Below are 25,316 nucleotides of genomic sequence, written 5' to 3'. Positions count from 1 at the left end.
GTGAGAATGTAAATTGGTTCAACCATTTTGTAGAACATTATGGAGGTTCCTTAAAAAACTAAATATAGAACTACTATATGATCTACCAATCCCACTCCTGGGCATGTATCTGGAGAAAAACAGATAATTTGAAAAGATACATGCATAATAATGTTCATTGCTGCACTATTTGCAATAGCCAAGACATGGAAACAACCTAAATGTCTATTGACAGATGAGTGGATAAAGAAGATGTGGTACATATATACAATATAACATTACTCAGCCATAAAAAAGAATGAAATAATGCCATTCACAGCAGCATGGATAGACCTAGAGATTGTCATACTGCATGAAGGAAGTCAGACAGAGAAAGACAAATACCATATGATATCACTTATATGTGGAAACTAAAAAAATGATACAAATGAACTTATTTACAAAACAGAAATAGAGTCACAGATGTAGAAAACAAACTTATGGTTACCAGGGGGGAAGGTGGGGAGGGATAAATTGGGAGATTGAGATTGACATATACATACTACTATATATAAAACAGATAACTAATAAGGACCTAGTGTGTAGCACAGGGAACTCTACCCAATACTCTGTAATGACCTATACGGTAAAATAATCTAAAAAAAAACTGGATATATGTATGTGTATAAGTGATTCACTTTACTGTACACCTGAAACTAACACAACATTGTGAATCAACTATACTCTTATAAAATTTTTTTATGAAACCTAGATTGGTACATATATGCAATGGAATACTACTCAGCCATAAAAAAGAACGAAATAATGCCACTTACAGCAACATGAATGGACCTATAGATTATTATACTAAGTGAAGTAAGTCAGACATAGAAAGACCAATGTCAAATGATATCACTTCTACCTGGAATCTAATTTAAAAATGATACAAATGAACTTATTTATAAAAGAGAAACAGACTCACGGATCTCAAAATCAAATTTATGGTTACTAAAGGAGAAACATGGGGTGAAGGAATAAATTAGGAGACTGTGATTTACATATGCACACTATATAAAATAGATAACCAACAAGGACCTACTATATAGCACAGGGATCTCTACTCAATATTGTTTAATAACCTATATGGGAAAAGAATCTGAAAAAGAATGTATATATATATATATATATATAACTGATTCACTTTGCTATACACCTGAAATTAACACAACATTGTAAATCAACTATACTCCAATAAAAAATGTTTTTAAATAGAATATGTGGTATATATGTGTATATATACATATATACATATATAGACACACACACAATGGAATACTACTCACCCATAAGAAAGAATGAAATTTTGCCCTTTGCAACAATATGGATGGGCCTGGTTGGCTTTATGCTTAGTGAAAGGAGTCAGACAGAGAAATACAAATAGTGTATGTTATCACTTCTATGTGGAATCTAAAAAATAAAACAAACTTGTGAATATATCAAAAAGAAACAGACTAACAGATATAGAGAACAAATTAGTGGTTTCCAGTGGGGAGAGGGAAAGAGGAAGGGGCAAGATAGGGGTATGTGATTAACAGGTATAAACTACTATGTATAAAATAAATAAGCTAAAAGGATATATTGTATAACACATGGAATATAGCCACTATTTTATGGTAACTGTAAATGGAATGTAATCTTTAAAAATTGTGAATCACTATATTGTATACCTGAAACTTATATAACATTTTACGTCATCTAAACCTCAATAAAAAGTAATTTCCTACCTTTTGAAGGGTCAATAATATTACATTGTATGTTTACATGAAATTTTGTTTGTCAGTTTATCTGTTGATGGATGTGTTGCTTCCACTTTTTGGCTATTGTGAATAATGCTGCTATCCACATGGTTGCACAACATCAGTTAGAGTTTTTGCTTTTAATTCTGTTGGGCATATACCCAGAGATGAAATTGCTGGATCATATGGTAATTCTATTTTTAATTTTTTGTGGAACTTCCTTACTGTTTTTTATAATAACTGCACCATTTTACATTCCTACCAGCATTGCATAATGGGCACAATTTCTCAATATCCTTGTCAACACTTGTTATTTTCTGTTTTACTTTGTGTGTTTGTTTTATAATAGCCATCCAAATGAGTGTGAAATTGTATCTCATTGTTTTGATTTGCATTTACCTAATGGTTAGTACTAAGCCTCTTTTCATGTAATTATTACCCATTTGTGTATCTTCTTTGGAGAAATGTCTATTCAAATTGTTTGCCCATTTCTTTTTTAAATTGAGATTTGATTGACATTTAATAGTGTATTAGTATTAGGTTTAAGTTTTATTTTCTAAGATTTCACATACAAGTAAGAGCGTACAGTATTTGTCTTCCACTGACTTATTTCACTTAGCATAATGCCCTCAAAGTTCATCCATATTGTCACAAATGACAGGATTTCCTCTTTTTTATGACTGAATAAGATTCCATTATATATATATATATATATATATATATATATATATATATATATATATATATATATACACCACAGTTTCTTTATCTATTTATCCATCAATGGACACTTGGGTTATTTCCATGTCTTGGCTATTGTAAATAATTCTGCAGTGAACATAGGGGTACAGATATGTCTTTGAAATAGTGAGTTTATTTCTTTCAGGTATATACCTAAAAGTGGAGTTGTTGGATCTGGGAATTCTATTTTTAATTTTTTGAGCAACCTCCATACTGTTTTCCATAGTGGTCCAACTAACCCACCAACAATGCACAAGTGTTCCTTTTTCTCCACATTCTTGCCAACAATTGTTACTTCTCGTCTTGTTGATAACAGTGATTCTAACATATGTGAGATGATATCTCATTGTGGATTTGATTTGCATTTGCCTGGTGATTAGTGATGTTGAGCATCTTTTCATGTGCCTTTTGCCCACCTGTATATCTTCTTTCAAAAAATGCCTATTCAGAGCCTCTGCCCATTTTTTAAATGGGTTGTTGTTTTTTTTTTTGTCGCTGCTGAGTTGCATGAGTTCTTTATGTATTTTGGCTATTAACCCCATGTCAAATATTTGATTTGAAAATATTTTCTTTCAACTGGTAGGTTGCCTTTTCATTGTGTTGATGTTTTTTTTGGCTGTGCAGAAACGTGTTTGGTTTGATATAGTCCCACTTGCTTATTTTTGCTTTTGTTGCCTTTGCTTTTGGTGTCAAAAGGGTTCAAACTTTTGGGGGCCTTTTGGGGCTCATGAATCTGGAAGTCCATTTCTCTCAATATATTTGGAAAGTTTCAGCCTTTGTTGCTTTAAATATATTTTCTGTTCCTTTATCTTTCTCTTCTTCCTGGATTCTCATAATGAATTTTTTTTTCTTTTGGTTTTTCCCATAAATCCAGTGGGCTTTCTTCATACTTTTTATTTCTTTTTGCTCCTCTGCCTGGATAAGTTCATATGATTTATCTTTGTGTTCATTGATTCTTTCTTATTCTTAATTCAGACTGCTGTTGAAGCTCTGTTGAATTGTTCAGTTCAGTCATTGTATTCTTCAGCTCTAGAATATACTTTTTTGTTTCTATTTCTTTATTGCATTTCTCATTGTGTTCATGGATTGTTTTCCTAGTTTTATTTAGTTGTTTGTGTGTTCTTGTTGTTCACTAAACTTTTAGAACATTATTCTGAATACTTTGCCAGACATATCATAGATCTCTATTTCTTTAGGGTCAGTTATTGGAACTTTATTAATTTCCTTTGGTGGTGTCATATTTACCTGATCTGCACATTTGAGTAAGCAGTCTCCTCTTCCAGACCTCACAGATTCACTTCAACAAGGATATTCCTAGTCAGCATACCTTGGTGTTCTGGATGGATCACCTGATAGCACCCTTTTACAGGTGAGGCTTCCTACTGGGATCTTTAAGTCAGGCCATAATCCTTCAGTGCCTTGTCTTAGCTGATACTGTGTCATATTTACCACCTGCACCAGTAATGGATGATTAACTGTTTTCTACCATGCAATGCCTACCACTTAAACTTGTTCCATGTAATACTTGCTGACTGAAGAGCTCCATTCCCATAATAGGAAAATGGATAGTCTTTGTATAGGGGGTGACAGTTACAACCAGAGCAGAAACTTCTTTTTGTAGAACTGGGCCAATTTTAATAAAGTGGGTAATTACTATTTTAATTATTCTTCCTCTCAAGCTGATCACCTCTTGGGTGGGGTGGGGAGTCAAGGGGTCCCTTTAAAACATGAGTGATTTCTGGGATAAGGGAGGTTGGGAAAACGTGGCCAATAAAGCCAGCCAGTGCTGTTTAGATCTTGAAACCCAAACAATAGTTATTTAATTTTTTTTCATTTTATATTGACTATAGTTGATTTACAATGTTGTATTAGTTTCAGGTGTATAGCAAAGTGATTCAATTATACATATACACATATCTCTTCTTTTTTCAAATTATTTTCCCATTTAGGTTATTACAGAATATTGAGCAGAGTTCCCTATGCTATACAGTAGGTCCTTGTTGGTTATCTATTTTAAATATAGTAGTGTATATATGTCAATCCAAAACTTCCAGTCTATCACTGCCCCTGACCCTTCATTCCTAGTAACCAAAAATTTGTTCTCTATGTCTGTAAGTCTGTTTCTGTTTTGTAAATTAGTTCATTTGCTTTTTGGTTTTTGTTTTAGATTCCACATATAAGTGATATCATATTTGTCTTTCTCTGTCTGACTTCACTTAGTATGATAATTTCCAGGCCCATCCATGCTGCTGTAAGTGGCATTATTTCATGCTTTTTAATGGCTGAGTAATATTCCATTGTCTACATGTACCACATCTTCTTTATTTGTAGATGGACATTTAGGTTGCCTCCATGTTTTGGCTATTGTAAACAGGGCTGCAGTGAACATCGGGATGCATGTATATTTTCGAACTGTGGTTTTCTTCAGATATATGCTGAGGAGTGGGATTGCTGGATCATATGGTAGCTCTATGTCTAGTTTTTAAAGAAATCTCCATACTGTTCTCCATACTGGCTGTACTAATTTACATTCCCACCAACAGTGCAGGAGGGTTCCCTTTTCTCTACACCCTCTCCAGCATTTATTGCTTGTAGACTTTTTAATGATGGCCGTTCTGACTGGTGTGAGGTGATACCTCATTGTAGTTTTCATTTGCATTTCTCTAATAATTAGTGGTGTTGAGTATCTTTTCATGTACCTCTTGGCCATCTGTATATCTTCTTTGGAGAAATGTCTATTTAGGTCTTCTGCCCATTTTTTGATTGGGTTTTTTGGTTTTTTCAAACTCATTCTATGGTATCACCCTGATACCAAAACTAGATAAGGATACCAAAGAAAAGAGAATTACAGGCCAATATCACTGATGAACATAGGTGCAAAAATCCTCAACAAAATACTAGCAAACCAAATCCAACAATACATTAAAAGGATTGTACACCATGATCAAGTGGGATTTATCCCAGGGATGCAAGGATTTTTCAGTATGCACAAATTAATCAGTGTGATACACCACATTAACAAATTGGAGACTAAAAAACATATGATCCTCTCAATAAATGCAGAGAAAGCTTTTGACAAAATACAACACCAATTTATGATGAAAACTCTCTGGAAAGTGGGCATAGAGGGAACCTACTTCAAAATAACAAAAGCCATATAGGACCAATCCACAGCTAACATCATATTCAATGGTGAAAATTTGAAAGCATTTCCTCTAAGATCAGGAAAAAGACAAGAATGTACACCCTCCCCACTTTTACTCAACATTGTTTTGGTAGTCCTAGCCACAGCAATCAGAGAAGAAAAAGAAATAAAAGGAATCCAAATTAGAAACAGAGAAGTAAAACTGTCACTGTTTGCAGATGACATGATACTATACATAGACAATCCTAAAGATGCTACCAGAAAACTACTAGAGCTCATCAGTGAATTCAGTAAAGTTGTAGGTTACAAAGTTAATACACAGAATTCTGTTGCATTTGTATACACTAACAACCAAAGATCAGAAAGAGAAATTAAGGAAACAATCCCATTAACCATTGCATCAAAAAGAATAAAATACCTGGGATAAACCTACCTAAGAAGGCAAAAGACCTGTACTCCAAAAACTAAGACGCTGATGAAAGAAATCAAAGATGACACAAACAGATGGAAAGATATACCATGTTCTTGGATTCAAAGAATCAATATTGTCAAAATAACTATACTACCCAAGGCAATCTACAGATTCACTGCAATCCCTATCAAATTACCAATGGCATTTTTCACAGAGCTAGAATAAAAAACTTTAAAATTTGCATGGAGACACAAAAGACCCTGAATAACCAAAGCAATCTTGAGAAAGAAAAACAGAGCTGGAGGAATCAGGCTCCCTGACTTCAAACTATACTACAAAGCTACAATAATCAAGACAGTATGGTACTGGCACAAAAACAGAAAGATAGATCAATGGAAGATGATAGAAAGCCCAGAGATAAACCCACGCACATATGGTCACCTTATCTTTTATAACGGTGGCAGGAATGTACAGTGGAGAAAGGACAGCCTCTTCAATAAGTGGTGCTGGGAATACTGGACAGGTACATGTAAAAGTATGAGATTAGATCACTCCCTAATACCATATACAAAAATAAGCTCAAATTGGATTAAAGACCTAAATGTAAGGCCAGACACAATAAAACTCTTAGAGGAAAACTTAGGCAGAACACTGTCTGACATAAACCGCAGCAGTATCTTTTTTTTTTTTTTTTTGCAGTACATGAGCCTCTCACTGTTGTGGTCTCTCCCGTTGCAGAGCACAGGCTCCAGACGCACAGGCTCAGCGGCCATGGCTCACAGGCCCAGCCACTCCACGGCATGTGGGATCCTCCCGGGCTGGGGCACGAACACGTGTCCCCTGCATCGGCAGGCGGACTCTCAACCACTGCGCCACCAGGGAAGCCCAGCAATATCTTTTTTGATCAGTCTTCTAGAGTAATGAAAATTAAAACAAAAATAAACAAATTGCACCTAATTAAACTCAAAAGCTTTTTCACAGCAAAGGAAACCATAAACAAAACAAAAAGACAACCCACAGAATGGGAGAAAATATTTGCAAATGATGCAACCTACAAGGGATTAATCTCCAAAGTTTACAAACAACTCATGCAGCTCAATATCAAAAAAATAAAAACTATAGTTAATATGTTGAAAGTGTGATTGTCTACTAGAAGGGGCCAGCTTCTACAACCACCCCTTCTGTGACTGCCAGATCCCTATATGGGGGCTGGTGCCTGCCACTGGAGGAGATCAGAAGTAGTCTTTGCAGGGGTAGCTGTCTTTGAAAGTGATGCATTTTGAGGATTGTAATCTAACCCTAGTAAATATTGTAATTACTCCACCAGTTTACCAGAGATAATCCAATTTGGATTCCCTTTGTTTCTTTGGATCCAGTATAACCTCTCTTGTTCATCTCATAGTTCACACTTAAGCACGGACCTGGTTGTAATTGGTTTGTTTAGCCTAGAGGAAAGAGGCATCACTGTTGATAGCAATTTCAATTTAGGCCAAATAGGGTATTGTTTGTAGAGTTAACAAGTGACACAACTCTGAGTTTGTCTTTCATGAGTTTCTTTTAAATGTAGGGCAGCTCTGACCTCTTCAATTGTTTTAGCATTAGCTGTCATGGCTCATAAAAAGAACTTATACTTAAGAGGAGCCCTCCTGACAAACAACTAGGTAGACTCAGGACCTAATTAAGTCACCTCTGGACTTGCAGAGTCATCATACTTCATGCCATACTGCATCCTATATTACGTAGTAAGTCCACTCCAACGTCCCAGCTGATGGAGGAGATATTTGGCCTCAGTTAACATTTTCCATTGCCAGTCTTCCTAGGCCTTTATGAGGCCTAACATAGGATGGTTAGCCCTCCAAGCCATAAAAATCTGTATCAAAAGGTATATATAGACTGGGGTCCAAAGCCTCCTCTGTTGGTCATTCCCACCTTTCACACTAATTAGTAGGGACACCATTTTTTTCCATTTTGAGCCACCAATTCTGGCAACCAATTGCTTAACTTCAGCCCCCATAAGGTGAAGCTTGTTCCTCACCAGATCTATTCAATATAGACAGGCAGCCCCTTTTTTACTTGATTCCAGGGTTAGGTCTTTAAGGAGAGACTGGGCCTCAGGAAAAAGGAAAGGATATATCTCTTTATCCAACTGAGAACCAGCCCCTCCTTTTTGGCCCTGCCCTTGTGCCATTTCTATATCTAACTTTTGCAAGTAGTTACCAGGAAAGCAGAGGGTAATATAACCTCATCACTATCATGATGGTATCGTGCTGCCTTGCCCTCTAGTGGGCACTAGTCCTCTTTCATAGGGTCCTGCCTTCCATTTCATCTCCCCCAGAAGTTTAAGTTTCTACCTCATATTTAGGCAGTGCCCTGGTGAGAAGCACCCTCTGGCAGAATTCAACACATGTCTAGTGGTTCAGAGCACCTGTTCAGTTATTGCGCAGAAATTCATCTTTTCTATGGCTTGCAGATACTGAGTGCAGTTTCTCAGGGCATGCAAAGCAAGTAGGCTTTAAATAGCTAAAAACTGCTTATTTGGGCTATGTTTAAAACAATTGGATGGGTAAAATTTTGAGTTTGGTACTGATGGGCTTTGCAGCTAACAGGTCCCAGCCTTCTATGAAGGAGTAAACATTATAGAGCCATTATGCAGAGACCATCTTTAGCTCATTTATATAACAGTAATGTATAATGGTATAATCACTATGGAAAACAGATTTTCACTTTCCTAAAAAACTAAACCTGCAACTACCATATGATCTAACAATTGCACTAATTGCACTCCAGGACATGTATCCCAGAAAAATGAAAACTTTTTTCACACAGAAACCTGTACACTAATGTTCATAGCAATTTTATTCATAATAGCCAAAAACTGAAAACAACCCAAATTTCCTTCAACAAGTAAATTGTTTATAGGTAAAAATAACTCTGGTACATCAATGCCAGAGATTATTACTCAGCAATAAAGAGGAATGAACTATTGATACATGCAAGACCTTGCAGAGAATTGTGATGAATCTTAAAATCTAATCTCAAAATGTTACATACTTTATGCTTCCATTTATATAAATTTCTTAAAAAGACAAAATTAATGGTTAAGATTAATGGTTACCAGGGGTTAAGGACAGGGTGGAGGATAGAGGGTACGGAGGTGTGTGTGGCTATAAAAGTACAATAGAAGTACTCCTTATGGTGAGGGAATTGTTATCTTTACTATATCAATATCATCCTAGTTGTGATATTATATTAGTTATCCTTTGAAGAACCTGGGTAAAGCATTTTGGGGATCACTCTTTATTTTTTTATTTTTTATTTTTTTTTGCGGTACGCGGGCCTCTCACTGTTGTGGCCTCTCCCGCCACGGAGCACAGGCTCCAGACGCGCAGTCTCAGCGGCCATGGCTCACGGGCCCAGCCGCTCCGCGGCATGCGGGATCCCCCCGGACCGGGGCACGACCCCGCGTTCCCTGCATCAGCAGGCGGACTCTCAACCACTGCGACACCGGGGAAGCCCTATTACTTTTTTTAATTGTGGTAAAATACACATAGCACAAAATTTACCATCTTAACCATTTTTAAGTGTACAGTTCAGTAATGTTAAGTATATAAGTGTACAGTTCAGTAATGTTAAGCTTAACATTACTTAACATTACTTAACAGTAATGTTAAGTATATACTTAACAGTAATGTTAAGTATATAACAGTAATGTTAAGTATATAACAGTAATGTTAAGTATATTTTAAGTGTACAGTTCAGTAATGTTAAGTAATGTTAAGCATCGTTCAATCAATCTCCAGAAATTTTCCATTTACGAAACTGAAATCTCTGTATCCATTAAAACAGTTTTCGATTTCTGCCTCACTCCATCCCCTGCCAACTATCATTCTACTTTCTGTCTCTGTGTATTTGAATACTCTAGATCCCTCATATGAGTGGAACCATATATTATCTGTCCTTTCATCTCTGGCTTATTTCACTTAGTATGATGTCCTCAAGGTTCATCCATATGAACCTTCTGTCAGAAGTTTCATTCTCTTTTAAGGCTGAGTAATATTTCATTGATTGCATATCACATTTTGTTTATCCATTCATCTATTTATAGACACTTGGATAACTTCCACCTTTTGGTTCTTGTAAATAATGCTGCCATGAATGTTGGTGTAAAAGTATTTTTGAGACCCTATTTTCAAATTCTTTTGGATATATACTGAGAAGTGGAATTAATGGATCATATGGTTAATCTATTTTAAATTGTTTTGAGGAATGACCATAGCGTTTTCCATAGAAGCTGTAGCACTTTACAGTCCAACAGTGGTGCACAAGAGTTCCAATTTCTCCACCTTCTTGCCAACACTTGTTTTTGTTTTTTCAAATAGTAGCCATTCTATTGGGTATGAGATGATATGTTATGGTTTTAGTTTGCATTTCCCTAATGAGTAGTGACGATAGTTTCATGTGCTTATTGTCCATTTGTATCTCTTATTTGAAAAAATGATTCAGGTTCTTTGTTTTTTGTTTGTTTTATTGGAATATAGGTGATTTACAATTTTGTATTAGTTTCAGGTGTACAGCATAGTGATTCAGTTATACATATACATATATTCATTCTTTTGCAGATTCATTTCCCATATAGGTTATTATAGAATATTAAGTAGAGTTCCCTATGCTGTACAGTAGGTCATTGTTGGTTATCTATTTTATATATAGTTGTGTGTGTATGATAAGCCTAGGATCCTAATTTATCCCTCCCCATCCCCATGTATCCCCTTTGGTAACCATCGGTTTGTTTTTGAAATCTGTGAAACTGTTTTGTAAATAAGTTCATTTGTATCATTTTTAAAATTAGATTCCACATATGAGTGATATCATATGTTATTTGTCTTTCTCTGTGTGACTTACTTCACTTAATATGATAATCTCTAGGTCCATCCATGTTGTTGCAAATGGCACTATTTTGTTCTTTTTTAAAGTTGAGTAATATTCCATTGTATATATGTACCACATCTTCTTTATCCATTACTCTATCAATGGACATTTAGGTTGCTTCCATGACTTGGCTATTGTAAATAGCACTGCAATTACAATTGGGGTGCATGTATCTTTCTGAATTATGGTTTTCTCTGGATATATGCCCAGGAGTGGGATTGCTGGATCATATGGTACTTCTATATTAATTTTTTAAGGAACCTCCATACTGTTCTCCATATTGGTTGTACTAATTTACATTCCACCAACAGTGTAGGACCGTTCCCTTTTCTCCTCACCCTCTCCAGCATTTGTTTGTAGATTTTTTGATGATGGCCATTCTAACCAGTGTGAGGTGATACCTCATTGTAATTTTGATTTGCATTTCTCTCATAATTAGTGATGTTGAGCATTTTTTCATGTGCTTTTGGGCCATCTGTATGACTTCTTTGGAGCAATGTCTATTTTGATATTATGCCCATTTTTTTTATTGTGTTGTTTTGTTTTTGTGACATAGAGCTGCATGAGCTGTTTGTATATTTTGGAGATTAACCCCTTGTCGGTCACGTTGTTTGCAAATATTTTCTCCCAACCTGTGCATTGTCTTTTTGTTTTGTTTATGGTTTCCTTTGCTTTGCAAAAGTTTTTAAGTTTAATTAGGTCCCATTTGTTATTTTTGTTTCTTTTTCATTACTCTAGGAGGTGGATCAAAAAAGAGATTGCTGTGATTTCCTAATAGGAGGGACTGGTTCCTGCCCAGTGGTGGGTGGAGCTGGGTCTTGTCCCTCTGGTGGCAGGACCATGCTCCGGAAAACTTTAAGAGGCTTGTCTGCTGATGGGTGGGGATGTGTTCCCGTCCTGTTGGTTGTTTGGCCTGAGGTATCTCAGCACTGGAGCCTACAGGCTGTTGGGTAGGACTAACGTCAGCCTCCAGGAGGGCTCATGCCAGTGAGTACTCCCCAGAACTGCTGCTGCCAGTGTCTTTGTCTCCACAGTGAGCCACAGCTGCCCCCTGCCTCTGCAGGAGATGCTCCCATACTAGCAGGTAGGTCTGGCCCAGTCTTTATGGGGTCATTGCTTTTTTCCCCTCTGTCCTGGTGCACACGAGACCATGTGTGCACCCTCCAAGAGTGGAGTTTATGTTTCCCCCAGTCCTGTGGAATTCCTGAGATCAAACCCTGCTGACCTTCAAAGCCAGATCATCTGGGGGCTCCTCCTCCCAGTGCTTGACCACCAGGCTGGGAAGCCTGATGTGAGGCTCAGAAATTTCACTCCTGTGGGAGAACTTCTGTGGTTTCATTGTTTTCCAGTTTGTGAGTCACCCACCTGGTGGGAATGGGATTTGATTTTATCACAGTTGTGCCCATCATACCATCTCATTGTGGTTTCTTCTTTGTCTTTGGATATAGGGTATCATTTCGGTCAGTTCTAGCATTTTTTTGTCAATGTTTGTTTAGCAGTTAGTTGTGATTTTGGTGTTCTCATAAAAAAGTGTGAGCTTACATCCTTATACTCCACCAACTTGAGCTAATCTCATGTCAGAGCATGTTCTGCTTGTTTTGCTCTAAGACTTTTATAATGTCTGGCCTTACATTTAGGTCTTTGATCCATTTTGAGTTTATTTTTGTGTATGGTGTTAGAGAATGTTCTAATTTCATTTTTTACACGTAGCTGTCCAGTTTTCCCAGCACCACTTATTGAAGAGACTGTCTTTTCTCCATTGTATATTCTTGCCTCATTTGTCATAGATTAATTGACCATAGGAGCATGAGTTTATTTCTGGGCTTTCTATCTGTTCCATTGATCTATATTTCTGTTTCTGTGCCAGTACCATACTGTTTTGATGACTGTAGCTTTGAAGTATAGTCTGAAGTCAGGGAGCCTAATTCCTCCAGCTCCCTTTTTCTTTCTCAAGATTGATTTTGTAACTTGGGGTCTTTTGTGTTTCCATACAAATTTAAAATGTTTTATTCTAGTTCTGTGAAAAATGTCATTGGTAATTTGGTAGGGATTGCATTGAATCTATAGATTGCCTTGGGTAGTATAGTCATTTTCAAAATTTTGATTCTTCCAGTCCAAGAACATGGTATATGTGTTCATCTGTCTGCATCATCTTCAATTTCTTTCATCAGTGTCTTATAGTTTTCAAAGTATAGGCCTTTCCCCTCCTTAAGAAGGTTTATTGTAGGTATTTTATTATTTTTGATGTAATGGTAAATGGGATTGTTACCTTAATTTCTCTTTCTGACCTTTCATTGTTAGTGTAAAGGAATGCAAGAGATTTCTGTGTATTAATTTTGTATCCTGCAGCTTTACCAAATTCTTGTTTGCCTTTACTGGTGAGCCTTCCCGTTTGTAATTTTATTGTTTCTAGTTGTGGCCTTTTCATTTCCTCCTACAGAAGTTCCTTTAGCATTTGTTGTAAAGCTTTTTTGGTGGTGCTGAATTCTCTTAACTTTTGTTTGTCTGTAAAGTTTTTGATTTCTCTGTCAAGTCTGAATAAGAGCATTGCTGGGCAGAGTATTCTTTGTTGTAGGTTCTTCCCTTTTATCACTTTAAATATATCATGCCACTGGATTCTGGCCTGCATAGTTTCTGCTGAAAAATCAGCTGATAACCTTATTTTGATTCCCTTGTATGTTATTTGTTGCTTTTCCATTGTTACTTTTAATGTTTTCTCTTTGTCTTTAATTTTTGTCAGTTTGATTAATATGTATCTTGCTGTGTTCCTCCTTGGGTTTATCTTGTATGGGACTCTGCACTTCCTGGACTTGAATGAGCATTTCCTTTCTCATGTTAGGGAAGTTTTCAGCTATTATATCTTCAAATATTTTCTCAGACCCTTTCTCTCTCTCTTCTCCTTCTGGGACCCCTATAATGCAAATATTGGTGCATTTACTGTTTTCCCAAAGGTCTCTGAGACTGTCCTCATTTCTTTTCATTCTTTGTTCTGTGGCAGTGATTTCCACCACTCTGTCTTCCAGCTCACTTATTCATTCTTCTGCCTCATTTATTCTGCTATAGATTTTCTTCTAGTGTATTTTTCATTTCAATTATTGTACTGTTCATCTGTTAGTTGTTCTTTGAATCTTCTAGCTCTTTGTTAAACATTTCTTATATCTTCTTTGTCTGTACCTCCATTCTTTTTCTGAGATCTTTATTATCATTACTCTGAATTATATTTTTAGGGAGATTGCCTATCTCCATTTCACTTAGCTGTTCTGGATTTTTATCTGGTGCCTTCTTCTGGATCATATTTCTCTGCCATCTCATTTTGTCTAATTTTCTGTGTTTGTGGTCTCCTTTCTGCAGCCTGCAGTATCGTAGCTCCTTTTGCTTCTGGTGTCTGCCCCCTGGTGGTTAAGGTTGGTCCTGGGGCTTGTGCCTGCCCACTGTTGGGTGAAGTTGTGTCTTGTCCCTATGGGGGCAGGGCCATGTCAAGGGGTGGGTTTAGAGATGGCTGTGAGCTCAGTACGACTTTAGGAAGCCTGTCTTCAGCAGAGATCTTTCTGCTAGGAACTTTACTCTTAAATTATGAGCATGTCCAGTCTTTTTAATGTCATCAAAGTTACCTTACTTTTGAGATCTGCCTACCTACTAGGCTAATATTTTCTTGACATGAGGAAAACATAAATAATCTATTTCTCCAGCTAAGCTAACCCACTTTTTTTCTTTTTGTTTATTCAAGGTTCTGGTGTGGGATGTATAACTACTTTGACAAAGGGCTGCAGCCCAAGCAGAGTATGCTAGAGAGCCTCTTGGAAATTAAGAAGCAGAGATCAATGCTGGAAGCAGATGTGCACAAACTAGAAAAGGTGAAGAGTTAAATCTCAAAATGAGAACCTCTTGCCCCTTCTGAGTAGGCCCAATCCACTGAGAGTTGAATTGGTACTTGTGAGAAGCTGCCTGGCTGGCTTGTTATACTCTCTGCATTCCAAGCATCCTGTGTCTATAAAGCTCTAAGGCACAACTCTTTTTTTACATTCCATATTAAGTGGCAAATATAACACTCAGTTAAACAAGTGGATTGGTTCCCTTTTTGGATCTGGATGGAATTATTAGGAGGAACAAGAGGGAATGACAGGGAAGTAATACAAGTATTTGTTATCCATCAATAAGTATAACTTCTTGGGTGTACTAATGAGAACAATGAAATTGTTATATTTCCAATTAGGAAAACCTTATAAAAAATCTGATTTCCTTCCCATGTAGATTATAAACTCTGCTCATTGTACCAGCAAAACTAAAGTCACACACTTGTTTTTAATTAGAGGTTAAACAAGTCAACAGGGATTTCCTTTCAATAAATGGAAAATGCTGAGCTGCTTCTGGAATCCAGAGGTTCCTAGGGGTGTGTTTGAAGTAGAGGGGAGGGATATTTTTTAGAAAAGAATTCTTGGAAAGGGTGTGCTGTTTAGGTACTGGGTGTGAAACTCCTTTTGACCAGATAAGGCATAGCTTTTCTGCTCCCTGTAAGTAAACAAATATCCTTTTATTGTGAAAATAAATGTATTGTGATTACATCAGATCCTAAACTTTTGAATGTCCTCTTGGCAGGTAACAGTCAGTTAATTACTTGGTTCCATTAAAAAAAAAGAAGAAGGGGAAGAGGAAGGAAAAAACTGAAGCATAACTTAAAATCATAGGAAACAAAGGAAACAAGCAGCCCCAGGAAGGTCAAGCCCTAGGCAGAACTGAGAAGTAGGAAACCTTTTTCCTAATGTCTCCTGCCTCCTTTTTTACCTATTAGCAACCTTCTCCACAAGGTCTCCCGAGCAGGTGTCCTATTCTAAACCCAGCCCTTTCACTTATTCCTGCCTAATTCCTAAGAGAATCAGATTCATTCTAGATAGAATCAGATCACTTTCTGATTCTAAAGTTCAAAAGTAAGTAAGGCTTCCTTTTAAAGTAATAACTATTGGGCTTCCCTGGTGGCGCAGTGGTTGAGAGTCCGCCTGCTGATGCAGGGGACACGGGTTTGTGCCCTGGTCCGGGAAGATCCCACATGCCGCGGAGCAGCTGGGCCCGTGAGTCATGGCCACTGAGCCTGTGCGTCTGGAGCCTGTGCTCCGCAACGGAAGAGGCCACAACAGTGAGAGGCCCGTGTACCGCAAAAAAATAATAAAATAATAACTATTATTAACATTCCTTTTTTAATACAGAGAAGATAAACAAAAGCAGCCCAACAGATAACCCTGTTGACATTTAAAAAAAAAAGGCAGTACAAGTATAAAGTTAGAATATGCAGAATAGAAAAATGTACAAAATGGAATGTTGAAAAAACTCTCCCAGCCACCTACCCATTCAGTTTCTCTCTCCAAGGGTTATCACTGTGTGTGTGTGTGTGTGTGTGTGTGTGTGTGTAATTTTGTGATTTCCAGGAAAATAAGAGTGGTATGCTTATACCCTAAGGCAGGAGCTCTTAACTGGAGTCCATGAACCCATAGATGTCCACAGATGCCCTTCAGGGGATCTGTGAAACCCCTGAAATTATACCTAAAAACTGTGTGCCATCTCATCCACTCATATGTGAATTCATGCAGTTTTCTGAGAAGGTCCATCATTTTCTTCAGATTTTCAAAGGTGTCTATGACCCACAAAAAGTTAAGAATCACTGTTGTAAAGCATCAGTGAGTCATTGTTTTATCCCTGAAGGTGAAAATATCCATTGGAGATAGCATGAAGTAGTAGACAGATCATAGACTTTGGCATTAAGGAGAGGCAGGATCAGATCCCAGCTCTACCACTTCCTAAATGTGTGAATTTGGGGTGACTTAAATTCTCTGAGCCTCAGTTTCCTCATCTGTAAAATACAGCTAATTCCTAACTAATAAGATTCTTAAGTATGAAAGGAAACACTATATGTAAAGTGCCTGGCACATGGAGGTATTCAATAAATGTTAGTGATCCTTTCCCTTGCCCTCCCTGCTCCCAGTAATAAAATTGCATTTATCAGAAAAGGGAACTTTTATATATACAAGACCCTTGAGGGTCTTTAGTAGTAGGGCTTTTAAAGCACTATGTCAAGTGATGAATAAAAGATGTTTGAGGATGAGGAGGGGGCAAAAGGTCATTTGCTACCATATAAGTGACAGCAGGCAGGATCCGTATAGGTCAATGTGATATTTGCCTAGTTTTACTCCAGTTTCTAATTCTTTTCAACCATTCCTTGTTCCCATGACAGAAAGTGAAAGACCATGATGAGCCACAAGAAGAATTCTGTACCTGCTCTCAATTAGGGCATTTATCATCTCAACACCTGGGAACTCCTTTAACCAATCCTCTCAGCTTTATGGGTATTGATGGAGACCTGAATACCTTGATGGAGAGTGGCACTCTTTCTAGGAAAGGAGGCCTTCGAGTTCAGATGGATCAAGTAAAAATCCAGTGTGCAGACCTCCACCCTGACTATTATGGGACCATGGGCAGCCTTAGGGCCATAAACATTTCTGGGGATGTCGGCTTCTCTGGAGACACAGGCATCTCTGGGGTCTCAGGCATCTCTGGCAACACGGGAACCTCTGAGGCTATGGGCTTCTATGAAGACATCAGCGTCTCTGGGGCCATGAGCTTCTCTGGGACCACAGGCATCTCTGAAGACACAGGACTCTCTAAGGCCATCACCAAGGAGGCAGGTTTCTCTAAGCAACAGTGAGCTATTCATCTGCTTCCATATTAGGTGCAACTGCAACACCCACAATGATCCTTGTCTCAAAAAAGGCTGTGCTGCTTTTCTGATTGGATTAAATGGGCAGGGCCAGGGCACCCCTCCTCCCAGTTAAGAGTCTGGAAGGGGATTTAGGGCCTTTACTAGTTAAGCAACCAGTATATGCATGTCAAGCAGGCCAGAATATAGACAAGAGAAAGAATATGTTATTATTCTAGAATGGGATTTAGCTTTAAAAATATTGCTTTTCGGGCTTCCCTGGTGGCGCAGTGGTTGAGAGTCCGCCTGCCGATGCAGGGGACACGGGTTCGTGCCCCGGTCCAGGAGGATCCCACGTGCCGCGGAGCGGCTGGGCCCGTGAGCCATGGCCGCTGAGCCTGCGCGTCCGGAGCCTGTGCTCCGCAACGGGAGAGGCCACAGCAGTGAGAGGCCCGCGTACCGCAAAAAAAAAAAAAAAAAAAAAAGATCCATGTGTGCTTGGTGGTTTAGAACATATAAGAAAATAGTTTTCTTAAGTTACAACACTTGTTTTCCCCAACTCACACCCTGGTTAGGTCTCAGCCAAATCCCTTTTTCATGGATAGCCCATTGATAAACTTAAATCCACTACATTCTAAAATGATCAATTCCAAAATAGTGAGGTCTGAATTAATAATATTGATCAATAGCATTCTCAACATCAGTTCAGGAGACAACTGAAAATCTCAGTGCTTTAAACCCTGGCTTGCACATGGCATATGTGCTCATCTAAGTTTTCCTAAAACAGGACTGTTCTTAGGTCGTTTTTTTTTTTTTTTTTTTTTTTTTTGGCCATACCGCGTGGCATGTGGGATCTTAGTTCCCTGACCAGGTTTCAAACCCGTTCCCCCTGTAGTGGAAGCATGGAATCTTAACCACTGGACTGCCAGGGAAGTCCCTCTTCTTAGGTCTTTTTATGAAGTCCAGTGGTTTTACTTCCCTAGACATCACATCAAGTTTGTGGATTTTTAGACATAATTGGCACTACTTTTAAAATCTGGTAGTCTTAACACCTTGGGCTAATGTAGACTTTTGAAAAAAGTCTATTCTTAAAGCATGCCCAAATACTCCAGGGAGAAGGGGATGTGTTGTTTAAACACCAAACTTTCCCCCATTTGGGGTTGATGCACGCTGTACACTTTCCTATTGGATATCCAGTCATAGTTTATCCACTTCCACATGCTGGGGTAAGGTGAGTCTTGGGTAGTTTGGGTCGTTCACTACATATTGTCAGCATTTTCAGAACTCCCATTGCCAATAGCATCCATGTCTTCACCTAAGATGTCTATTCTGTATACCATATGTCTGGTTTAAGCTAAAAAATTAGATGTCTTAGTGAAAAAGCCACCTCTGTTACTACCATATCCATTTGTAAATACAGACATCTCTGAAGGATCACCTCATTTGTTACTTTTCCCTATAAGAAAGAGGGATCTTTTAATCGAAGTGTTAGAAGCAGAGAAGACCAAGGATAGTTCCTTGATTTCTTACCCCTAGCTAAACTATGGACATAAAAAAATATTCCTATTTAGAGGAAGAACTCTAAGTCATTTTGGTTATCTTTCTTTATATGTAAATAGGGGCCATTTTTCTACTTATCTCTCCTTGATAGCTGCCTTGTTCCTATAATTTTAAAACATCAATGTGATTTCCTATTGTATCTTCTCATCCCCTCTTTCCACTGTTTGGTCTTTGGCTTGTATAACATAAATCATCAGATGTTGCCAGTTGTCATTTTACTTCTTACTTCTGGAAAAAAATTGGGATTTGTACAAGTCATTTTGATCTGAAAGCTCCATCTAAACCCTGGCTTTGTGAAGGAAGTTATCAAAGAGGATGACAATACCAATCATCTGCTACAAATGAGTTTATTCTGGATCTTGCTTTATACCCAGGGCTTTCTCCCATATCTCAATCTGAATTTTATAGTCTATTAACTAGTATGATATTTCTGATAGTGTGTTAAGGTCTTTTCAGAGAAATAAAAAAGGCAAATGACCTTTGCAAATCCTATAAAAAGTTAGCTTAAGGGTCTCAGATTTATTTCTACAGACCTGTACAAGGGTGGCACATAGTACCAAACCTTATTTCTTAGATCCAAAACAAAATTAATCATTAGTGACAAGTTCTTTTCAATATAGTTCTAGAATGAGAAGTGGTGAAGAGCAACACTGCTATTCCAGTCAATTTGTTTGGTCTTTTATTATTTTTATTCCCCAGCATGTCCTATGTTACCTGTATATGACATACATGGAACTAAGGAAAACCTTGTAAAAATCCCCTATTTACTCTCAACACATAACACCTCCCTGTTTTACAGTTGGATTTGTAAATCTGAAGGAGGAAAAAAGTTCAGTAGAATCCAAATATTTATGCACTGGCAAAAACCCAGTAGCTATCTGTAGTCAGGAGCCTAGCAATAGAGGGGAGGCTCCTGAAGGAAAGTTACTGGGTGTACTAGAAAATATCATCTATTAATGGCTTTCATTTCATACCCTCATATAGCACCTATGCTGTGAAAGAAATGTGACGCCCTCCGCCACTGCCCTACCCTTCCAGTTCCCTGAGCAGAAAATTCCATTCTCATGTGACTGCCTGACTTAAATAGGAAGGCATTTAACCACCTGCCACTGTCTCATCCATGAGCCTGACATCTGCCTGTTTCCTACACAGCTTACATGGGCCTGGGGTCACTCCTTATCTTTTCCAAGCATGAGGCAGGCTCTGTGCCTGGGAGTGTGGCCATGCTCAGATTCTACATGAACACCTTTCTTAAAAATTCATTAAGTATTAGTTTATAGACTAACAGATTCCTCATGGTAATAACTAAAACAATCCTAAATAATAAACCTAAGTAACAGCTTTTTAAAGAAGAAATTCAAGGATGGGGTTTGCTGTATGAAAGAAAGCATGAAACTCTATTTGGCACTAACTGGGCAAGAACGTAAAGCTTATGGTACATATATTAGGCACAGGTATCATTTGGAAAGTCACCCTAGAAACTGCTAAATTACCACCAAGTCAGTTGTCATGCCTGTCAACTTGCATGGACATATTTTGTCTAAGAAACACTTCACATTTCACTGAATGCAAGATCTTTCCTTGAACACTTCCAACCAGAAGGAATCCAAGTCTTTTTATGAGTTACTTTCAAACCAGATTTGTAAATATTTAAGCTTGGCCTGAATTTAGCAGACAGAGAAGTTTAATAACTATGTCTGATCTTTGTTACATAGTGAATTTTATTAAACACATAACACCTTTTCTTGATGCTATTAAGCTTTGATGTACCACTGGGAAATCTTTCTGAGAGCATTTTATAAAGTGGCATTTTATAAAAACAGTTGTGTAGGGAAAAGTAAATTTCCTGTAAGAAAAAAAATACTTGTCTCAAAAGGGGTATACTATACTTCAGATTGGTTTCTTCCTAGGAAGATTATTCTCACTTTCTCTCTCAGTTTCCAAAGTATATGATTTAATGATATCTGTTGTACCAAATCTCTCCCCCACCCTCAGGCCTCACCCTCCCAGAATTCTATGTATGATACAGGCAGATGTGATTGTAACCAAATCTGGTTACTTTCTTCTAAGTGCCAAATCTAGACCTGAGTTTTTATATAGACATTTATAAACAAAAAGTAGACATGGATTAAGCCTTAAATTTTTTTCCTATTCGGTTATTTTTTAAACATAATGTGAAGAAATGGCTTAGCTATTAGATGACGCCAAACAAAAAAAGGACAAGGGAAAAGATTTGGGGTTGTAAAGGACTCTTAGTTTGTTTCCCTTTTAGAGGCAGTTCCTTTTCGAAGCATTTGATGGCAGTAACAGAAGCTTTTCCAATGCAAAAAAAAAAAGTGATTTTCAAGCCATACAGAACATGTCTTCTCTGATTCCCCGGCTGTGAGACTTGACAGTCTGTGCCTTCCCCTTAAATAGGAAGTATTGGTTTCATCACCAGTCACAGCAGCCCATGTCTCCTTTAGATGTCAGTGCAAGTAAAAGTGTGTTACATGCTCTGTGATTTGTGACTTGTCTTCACAAAAGGCAAGTGCGCTTTGAAAGCTAATTTAGGCCCATGTGTCTTGCTGGGGCTAAACAAAAACATATTCAGAAGTTGGCCTGTGTGAAACCAACAGCTTCTGTGTCAAGCCTGGTGCCCTCTTCCCTGGCATTTTCTAAAGCTTTGGGGGTGACCTAAAAGCCTCTTTCTCTTCCAAAGCTTTGTTGCTTTTCAACCACTTTCATGGCTTTGTACTCTGACTCTTTAGAGAGCTCTACACTAGCCCTTGTAGAATCCCAGTTGTGGAGAAGGTGGGGGGAATGGAGGAGGAAAGAGAAGGTAATATAGAAATACACCTGGCCAATTAAGCTGAAGGAGTATATGCTAGTCCAGGATGACAAGCATACCAATTAATTAAGATTGAATGTGCTCCAATAAGGTCCAAAAAAGGTCCTCTTTTCCAGGTAGTATTATGGCTGACATATTTTCTTTTAAGGCTGTCTTTTACCCTGGTAGAAATTCTTTCCTTTAGAATGCTCTGAGTTGCGTACTTTCTATGTCAACAATTTTCTCTTCTAGGTTATGTGGTCCTGGGTTTTCTTTTAAAGTGTCAAGGATGGTAGGTGGTATTCTCTCCTATTAATATATGTCTCTAAGGCTGTTGAGTCCTGAGTTCCTTCTTTGCCTCTTTGTAGGTGAAACATCATTGGACCCCCTTCCACCAGTCACATGAGACTATGTACACCAAAGTCACTAGGTGATCACTGTCAAAAGACTCATGTCTCTGATCCTACCTCACATGCAGTTGGCCACACCAGTTCATATAAAGTATTTCCATGCCACTACCTCACATTTGCAGACAGGGTTATTTCTGTATTTTGTGAATGCCAATAGAAATGCAGAGCATGTATACTAGTTTTGAAACATAACATGTCCTGTATTCTAGTTAACAGTGCCTCAGGCTTAGGAACAGGTAATAAATTCAGTCTTTTTGGAATGTAACTCATAGTAAGAGTATTTGTGTATGTGTATGTGTTTACTGCAACTTCAGTAGCATCTGGTTGGACAGGTCATTTGGGCATTCAGATGAAGAGAATTTATTCAAGAATAAAAAACTGTTTTAGTGCTAGACCTCTAACTTTGATATTGTCCAGCTAAGTGCCATGGGGACTTTAGGACTTGTTAAGCCAGAGATATAAACCAAAGTGATGGTGAAGTAATTGTCCTTTTTGCTGGGGTGTATTGATCAGGCAGCTTTAAAAGTAGTATTCAAATATATGACCATTGTTACCTGTAGTGTGATACTGTTAGCCATATACCTGCATGAACGTCATGCAACTGATGTATAAATCAGAACCCAGGCTGTGTAGGTTCTTTGAGAACCTGACTTTTCATTAGCCCCAGGTTTACAGAATGATTGTCACAGCAGATCAAGTCTGAACTTTCCAAGGTACAACAGTGTATATGATTGACTTTAAACTTCCTGTTGTGTGTTATCTTGAACCTGTCATACCAGTGGGGTATGGGTGTGTGACCCCGTTAGAATGTTCACTGTCATTTGTTTAGTCCAGTGCTAAATGGCTCACTGGCTCCCTTCTGCACTTGTGTTCCGATTTGAAGATGTTGGTTGATACAGTTTTTTGGTCTAGAATTTAAAACCTTCAATCATTTATGTGTGTGAGTTTACTGTGTAATAGCTACAAATTAAAGGAAAGGTGGCGTACCTTAAAAAAAAGGTACCCTAACCTAGCCTTAATGGATGAACCTCTTTATAAAGACAGAATCTGCAGGTAGGTTAAATGTTGATGTTAAAATAAGACAAAACAGGTATCAGAGAGAATGCCTGGTTCTGACAGCACTGTGGAGTGCAGAGTCTATCTAGCATTGATGAGATGGGAGGAAAAGACTGACACCCACTTAACTCACAAAAGCATACTGACTGAACACGTTTGTTAATTCACATTGGGGGATAGATCTATCCAGGGATCTGGCTCTTCACCCCCTCCAGGGTCCCTTCTCTTTTCTCCACCTCCCATCCAACAAGAATATTCACACATGGAGCCTCATGAACTCAGGGGTTATTTCCTCCAGGCCACAAAAGAGGCCAGTGATCTCTCCTTGCCCCAAAGCAGAGCCTCCCTCTCTGGAAACTACATGCTCAGGGCCTCCAGCAGGTAGAACACAAGGAGATCTGGGTTCTAGTCCTGGCTTTGCCATTTATTAGCTGTATGGCCTTGGGCAAGTTACTTCCCCTCTGTGAGCCTCAGAGGCCTCATCTGGAAAATGGGGGTAATAATCATACCTTCCACACAGAGTGGTTATGCAGATTAACTGAGCTAACATGTGAAGTACTACCTGGTTAAGTGCCTGGCAAATTTTAAAAAATCAATCAAAATACATTAGTCAGGCTCCTTCTAATTTCAGCCCTGTTGCTACTAATTAAACTAACCAGTTCTTAGTCTTAGGCTTCCTTTTTCTTCAATCCATTCAACACCCTTCTTATTCTTGACACATTGTCTTTAGACAATCAAGTTACAATACAATAAGGTTACAATACAATTTCTGTCAGTCCACTTAGCCTACTATAACAAAATACCAAACACTGGGTGGCTTATAAAAAACAAACATTTATTTCTCATGGTCTGGAGGCTGGGAAGCCCAAGACCTGGCAGATTTGGTGTCTGATGAAAGCCTGCTTTCTAGACATCTATCTTTCACTGTATCCTCACATGGTGGAGAGCAGAGAAGCATGCTCTCTCATGACTCTTAAAATGTCACTGATCCCATTCATGAGGGTTCAATTTTCATCATCTCATCTAATCCAAATCACCTCCAAAGGTTCCATCTCCTATTATCATATTGGGGGAGGGAGAATTTCAACATATGAATTTTGGTGGGCACAAACATTCAGTTCATAACAAGTGGATTAGGCTATGGCTCTTTTATAATTAACTGAGAAACATTTGTTCATTATAGAATGTTTTTAAAATATAGAGAACCAAAAAAAGACTTCATAATTCCTCTATGCAGAGGTAAATCTACATGCATGCATATAGAATAAAAATCAGATCATACTATACACTCCTATATGTTTCTTGCTTATATATTTTGAACACCTTTCTATCTCTATATATAAATTGATCTCACTTTTAATGATCACATTGTATCTCACTATATGAGCTATTCAACCAACTCCCTATTGTTTGGTCAGGCTACAGCTTTCTACATCAAATTTCAATCTTACCTCTGTGGATTACACCCCATTTCCCTCTATTGGAATTTATCAACCTCCTTTCTGATATGATACCCTCTTTCCTGAGGTGACCTGTTCAGATGGGTAATTTCATCTACCTGGGAAGATTTTTTACCAACAGATTCTCTAAGGGTAATTTGATTTCCAAATTCTCAGGGTACTTTATATGGAACATAAGCTTGAACTTGGAATTTATCCACTCTATAGTTCCATGGTAACCTACTGTGTTAGTTGCAGCCGAGGACATGGCAAGCTGGGTCCCCTTAAATCAACTATTTCCACAGCCTCCTGTCACCCAGTAAAGGTCTGGTTTCACAAGGGGAAAAGTATCAGTGGAAGGCTCTGAATGAGAAAT

At 38.0% G+C, this 25,316-nt stretch overlaps 1 protein-coding gene across 1 annotated transcript in view; it reads left to right on the top strand.

Moving 5' to 3' along the window:
• MTMR8 (myotubularin related protein 8) overlaps positions 1-17,675 on the top strand; it is a gene marked incomplete at both ends in the record, with an annotated part of 174,262 nt that extends 156,587 nt beyond the window's left edge. The window contains 2 exons of the mRNA XM_082865100.1: positions 14,709-14,835; positions 17,205-17,675. Coding sequence (XP_082721226.1) covers positions 14,709-14,835; positions 17,205-17,675 — 598 coding nt within the window. The remainder of the gene's footprint in view (positions 1-14,708; positions 14,836-17,204) is intronic.
• Positions 17,676-25,316: the final 7,641 nt, after the last annotated feature.

This window comes from Leucopleurus acutus (genome assembly GCF_964270905.1).
Source record: "Leucopleurus acutus genome assembly, chromosome: X".
NCBI lineage: Eukaryota > Metazoa > Chordata > Mammalia > Artiodactyla > Delphinidae > Leucopleurus > Leucopleurus acutus.
Note: the sequence above shows the minus strand (reverse complement) of the source record. Positions and strands in the feature narration are given on the sequence as shown.